This window comes from Corvus brachyrhynchos, unplaced genomic scaffold, assembly GCF_000691975.1.
Source record: "Corvus brachyrhynchos isolate BGI_N302 unplaced genomic scaffold, ASM69197v1 scaffold8, whole genome shotgun sequence".
Taxonomy (NCBI): domain Eukaryota; kingdom Metazoa; phylum Chordata; class Aves; order Passeriformes; family Corvidae; genus Corvus; species Corvus brachyrhynchos.
Genome location: NW_008240031.1, coordinates 2,060,058 through 2,066,055, shown reverse-complemented (window position 1 = coordinate 2,066,055; position 5,998 = coordinate 2,060,058). Strand labels below are relative to the sequence as shown.

General features: G+C 41.8%; 1 protein-coding gene across 1 annotated transcript; it reads right to left on the bottom strand.

The window, feature by feature from the left end:
* Positions 1-2,158: 2,158 nt before the first annotated feature.
* IER3IP1 (immediate early response 3 interacting protein 1) lies at positions 2,159-4,655 on the bottom strand (the record flags this gene model as incomplete). The annotated part of the gene is made up of 2 exons (XM_017743665.1): positions 2,159-3,656; positions 4,526-4,655. Coding segments are annotated over 2 exons (186 nt in total), but the record flags the coding sequence as incomplete, so codon positions are not given.
* Positions 4,656-5,998: the final 1,343 nt, after the last annotated feature.

The following is a 5,998-nucleotide window of genomic DNA, read 5'->3' as shown; positions in this document are numbered from 1 at the left end:
CGCGGGGAGGCAGCCCCTGGGGCCCTGAGGGCACGGGGCGGATCGTAACATGGGTGTGGTTATAAATCGTATAAGTTACACCCGTTCTATCCTTTATGCGCCCGTTATTATACCTGGTTTAGCCTCTTTATCCTATATACCCGGTTATAATCACGTGCTATGTGGATATGATCATCAACCATATAAATTATATCCCTTATATCCTACATGGACATGTTTATGTCCATAGCTCTACATTATGGATCTCCGTAAGTCATATATCATTAATGTATCAATAATCTGTATACTATGGATATATTGCATCCTCTACTGATATTATATTTAATAATGTATCCATATATCGATATTATGATTTTAGATGTATTTATACATTATATATATATATATATAAATTATATAGAAAATACGTTATCATATCCATATATAGATATATTATACCCATAAGATACCTATAATAACTAGTATCTATTTATATATATAAAAAACATACCTAGGATATCGGGAAGAAATTCTTCCTATTACATGTCTACTATTAAATTACACCCATAATACATCCATAGCGACTAATCCACTTATTATCTCCATATATATGGATATAGTGATATTTATAATTCTACACTTATGCGTTTATTTTAATCTATGAATGTATGACTTTTATATATAATTTTATAAATTATTACTAATGTGTGTGTGTACATATACATAGAGTAACTTCATTTTGCATGTTCCCTGTTTTTACAGAACCCAGCCAGTTTTAGCCGCAGAGTTGTTCCAGAACGGCTGGGAGCCCCGTGAGGGGAGACGAGCAGCGTGGGTTAGAAAAGGGGGGACTGAATCAGGGGGATGGGAAGCAGGAGAATTAGTTTGTCAGGAACAATGCATCCAGCTTGGTCAGCATACCAGGGCAGGAAGAAAAGATAAGAGAACTCTGATAAAACCAGAGGGGTCTCAGACAGACATCCTGCAAACTAGCTCAAACCAGTCTCAAAGGCCAGGGATACAAAAGAGCATGCGCGGAGAAGAAAGGTTAAAAGTTCAGGACGAGGAAGAGCATCAGCCTTCCTCCAAAAGACCCCCAAAGACCCCTACCAAGAAAACACCAGACCACACTGCGCAAGCGCAACGCGGATGTAAATGACTTTTGGGTTCATTATAATACGAAGCGAGGCTGGGCGGGGCTAGGTGATGAATATGTATAGGTGTGTTGCGAAACTTAATGAATATGGAACTTGTAACCCGGTAAATACCGAGCTGAATGCAGCTGTCGGCACGCATGGCTTTGGAGGAGCGATCCCCCGTGCGTCCCAGCTGGAAATAAACGTACCTACTTTACTACTTATTTAGTAGTGGAGTTCTGTCCGCTCTTCACCTGCAGACCTGATCCTCGGCTGCTGCAGCACTTGGAATTGCTATTTTTCATCTGTCAGGTGAACCTCGTCCCAGTTTTGCCTCCAACGTGGGGTTCCTGCTGCTCCTTCTCCCTGCACTGCCCCTGTGCTGAGCCACGCTGGGCCCGCAGCCCCTCTGAAAGCACAGCAAGAGGGGTCACTCTTCACCCGTTTTATTTTAAAGCTGCTGCTTGCAATCTTTAGTACTGGCTTTTATTTCAGTGAGAAGGAATTGTTTTGACAGTCAAGAGAAGCGAAAATGGATTAACAGACACGCCATGCTTCAACTCGTTCGGTACTCCCAGTGCCACAGCCACAGAAACATCAACCACTGCTTTTCTTTCCAAAAAAATTTCACGGGAATACAGAATGTTCCACACACGCACTGCCTGGTTTCCATGAAAGACAGATCTGTGAAAACAACTGAGCCAGGCTGTACACTCATCACCTCTGATTTACACGAAGATCATAATAAAAAAATTACTTCTAACAGATCCACACGTTTTAAAACTTAAAGATCCTGTTCTGCCTCAGGACAGCGTTACCACGTCTCATTGGGTTTGCTACATAAACCAAAACACAGCTCCACAGCAGAGAGATGATACCAAAACACAGCTCCACTGCAGATGAGACTTGCCAGTGCCACAGGGATGACGAAAAAAATACATATTTCATGTAAGAGCAGCTACTCTGGTATCTGGAACGGGATGAAGCTGAGTTTTGAGATATCCCCACCGTACACAGAGAGAGAGAGTTAGGAAAGAGAGTGCTAAACTTGGAAATTCAGGATTTATTTGCAAAAATCACTAAGAAAAAAGGAAACAACATAAAACTCTCTCCTGGATACACTTTACTCTGTGAAAAAATGTGATTGAAGATCATTAAATGCATTTACTTGTTTTACAGATTCTTATTCATATCCAACAGCGTATGCTTTAGTCATCAAGACATCAGGAGAAGAGATGATCAACTAAGCTGCTTTAAATTAATGAAACTGCCAGCTTTCCCTTGGCCTCCCCCCTTTAAAATTAGGGTAGAACACTCTAGCAGAGGAACAGACAAAGAATTCTAACTTTTCTAAAAAGATACATGAGAATCACCTTTTCCAATTCAGACCTAGCTCAGCAGTCTTAATTGAGACGAGACGGCTACCAAAGCCATTAGGAACATTCTTTGCAGCAGAACTGCAAAGTTTCAGCAGAACAGTTTCACTTTCAAAGTTGTTAATTTAACAAGTGATGAGGACGAGGAGGGCAGGGGAAGGAGCAGTGACAGAAAGAGGCTGCAAATCCACGGGTTTTTTACAAAGAAGTGCATTTGAAAAGCGCATGGTATTCACCTCCCATGGTATTCCCCTCCCACGTTTCCCGGGAAGCTCAGAATACAAATGGATCCCCACTTCGACCACAGTAATCACCACGCAGAAGTTTAATACATATTTTAAAAAGTGTAATAACAATCCTTGACAGAAGAGTAACAAATGCTAGTCACTAATATCCCCAAAGTTAACACAGAGTTGCCCAGCTTCTGGTACAGCTTTTTTTTTTAAATTCGTTTTTTTTAAATTTTGCACTGCAATTGCACCCATTTTCAACTGACTTTGCCATCAGTATGAAATACTGATTTGAAGACAAAAATCCCCAATCAAAGCAGGAAAATTCAGCTTTCAATGCTAACCTGAATCAGGACTTTACCCAGCTGGTTTTATCTCCCTTGATATCACAGCTGGACTTCAATCCTTTATAACAAGTATTCTTTATAACAGGTTTTCAGAGCCTAATTCATATTCTCTTAAACAGTTCTGAAATGAAAACAAACACATTGTTGTTTCCTCAATTTAAAAACAAATTGGAGAGTGTACTGAAGGAAATTCATCCCTGAGTAACGAGACATTTAAAAGCTGCATCCCATTGCCAGTCACTGCAACATCCTATGACATTTACTCTAATAATTAATCAACACTATGAACAGGCAGCAACAGAACTGGTCACAGTCCAATGTGTTTGCAGCATTGTTGCATTGATCCCGTGATCCTGCTTAATGAAACTGCAAGGGAACATTAGGAAATGGGATAAATAGAAACAGTGTCTTTTATTATTTTAAGTTGAATGTCAGATTGACAGCTAAACTGTGCTGGATCCCAGGAAACTCAGAGCAGTGGTGGTCAGGAACTGGCTTCTTTGGATGTCCAAAGGATTTTTACCGGGTGTCTTCAACCAAACAACAGGAGGAGAATGATTGTGATGGAGTTCAGGGCTATTAATGGCACTGCAGAGGGGAAAAAATAGAAATTAATAGTGAAAATCTTCCTTTCTACATCACAAAATGACAGAGCTTCATATAATCTTGGGAGAACACCTTGGGAGAAGGAGAAAAAACGGTCAAAATTTTAGAAATACACTTAATTTTTCTATGCAAAGTTGGGACCAGTGGAAGGAGCCAGGCTCTAATCCTAGGATACCAGAGATTAGTAGGAAACAACAGCAGAAATATTTTTCCACAGCCTGTTTTAACTTTAACCCAGAGCCTTTAGTTCAGTTTTAACTGTAACACAAATAACTCTTTCTCCAAATGAAACTAAACCATCTAAAAGTCAGTTTTATCCTTGGCTTTACGGTGCTTTATAAGAGATGTTTTAGTTTTTACTCAGTGGTGGGCAAGACAAAGTTTAAGATTTGTTACTTCCTCTCTATCATCATCTACAAAATGAATTTTTGGTGTGCTTCATAATGAGGAACTACCAGCAACTTAACAATTAAGTATATTTTTCTCCCCATCTTTTGAGGCACATAAGCCTGGCTTGCCTTTCAGAAACTCCAGAATTACATTTCCCTCACCAGGTACTTCCCATAAAACTGGATTTAGACAAGGTGATGCTAATTGCCCACTTTGGTTGATCACCAAGTTTCCTCCCAGCTGCTGAACTCCAAGGAAAGGCAAAGGCTCATCAGGAGAAACACAAGCCAGAGTCAGGGAATGTTTTTACGCTCTTAGCAAAATTAAGGGCACTCTAGGTGAGGCCTGCACCCTCCTGCAGAGAGTCCAGGCACAAAGGCAGTATAGTACAGATTAGCGTAAAAACAAGACATTACAGATTGTAATAGTAATAATAATAATGGAAAATATCGTGCCCTTACCTCTCATAACAGTTCGTATCGATCGAATAAGGTTTGTCAGCTGTGCTTTAATTCCTGGTTCCTCTCCAAATCCTCCGATCCCTTGATCGCTTCCCCAGCCAACTGTGTCACATAAAAGCAGGCACACACATTAGGAAAAAACCCCCAAAACGACACAGCAAATGCTGTAATATTAACGAGCAATCTATGCTGAATGTAGCTTATACTAACATAGACAGACAGCCCAATTCGCCTTTTTTCACGAGCAGATTTTAATGCAGCAGGCTGAAAACTGTTAAACCTCATGTGATGTGATTACAAATCCATGTTTCCATATGGAAAACCCTCACCTTTTTAATAACCACCATTCCCTCCATGCCCAGAGTAACATGTGAGTTCATCTGGGCTTAAAAAAAAATAGCTGTCAAAATAAACCCTAAACCAACTGCAATCTGTTCACAGTCCTGAAAATAAAGTAGCAAATAATTGCTGGGTGTGAAGTGATGATGCTTCAGGACCAAGAAGGGGGCCACACGACAGAAAAACAGCCAGCACAAATTCCAAAATCAGGGTGACGATTTTTGCAACTGCTGTAAAAAAAAATTAAAACTTTTGAGGAAAAAATCGGGAACTTTTCTGAGCATGACAGAAGTCCTTAAGTTTTATGAAGGCCTTCAAGGAAGAAACCCTTCCCACCTACTGCAGGGACACAGCGTGCTGGGACCAGGGATGTGTCCAGGGATTTCTAAGACCTGCTGGTCACAGCCCTTATCATTTAGGGGATGAGCAGAGCAAGGATCAGCTCTCAGTACCCCAAGCTCCACTGCCCAACCTGTGCGTTTCTTTCTCCAGAGACCACTTCTGAGTGATTTTTGTTTTCCCTTTCTTCTCTCCCTGGCTCAGCTGGCACCAAGCTGAAGGTGGTAGGCAAGTCCTCTCCCTCACCAGCCTTGCCAGCTGGTGCTCCCCACTGGGATGAGCCTGGAGCTGTTCCCAAATCTCACGAGGCTGACAAGTGGTTCACCCATCCCACTAGTCCCCACATCTCCCTTTTTCAATTCCAGCTGCTCGTCAGGAAAGCAAAAGAAAACCCCAGACTGAGCAGACGCCTTTGAAGCAAATCCAAGTTCTGGGGAGCGGGAGAAAGGGATCCCCTTCTGCACTCCTGGCAAAAATCCTGGCTCAGCCTGACGTGGAGAAGTCAGAATTCTCCACACCAATGAACTGGGAAACCGTGGATCACTGGCCATTTTTTTTCCCCACGGCTTTGCAGATCTTTGTGTTGGTGCATTTTCTCTGTTTTGCGGGGCTTTGGCTTCTTTTGAAGGACAAGGATGCCCAGCCCTGGGAATCTCACGGACCGAGACGCCATCTCATCAAGAATCAGGCACGACAAGAGACAGGAAACCTTTGGACGACACCAAACACTGCGACGCGCGGCACGAATAGGGCGGGAAATAGTTAAAAATGGACAGGAAAAAAGGACAATTATGG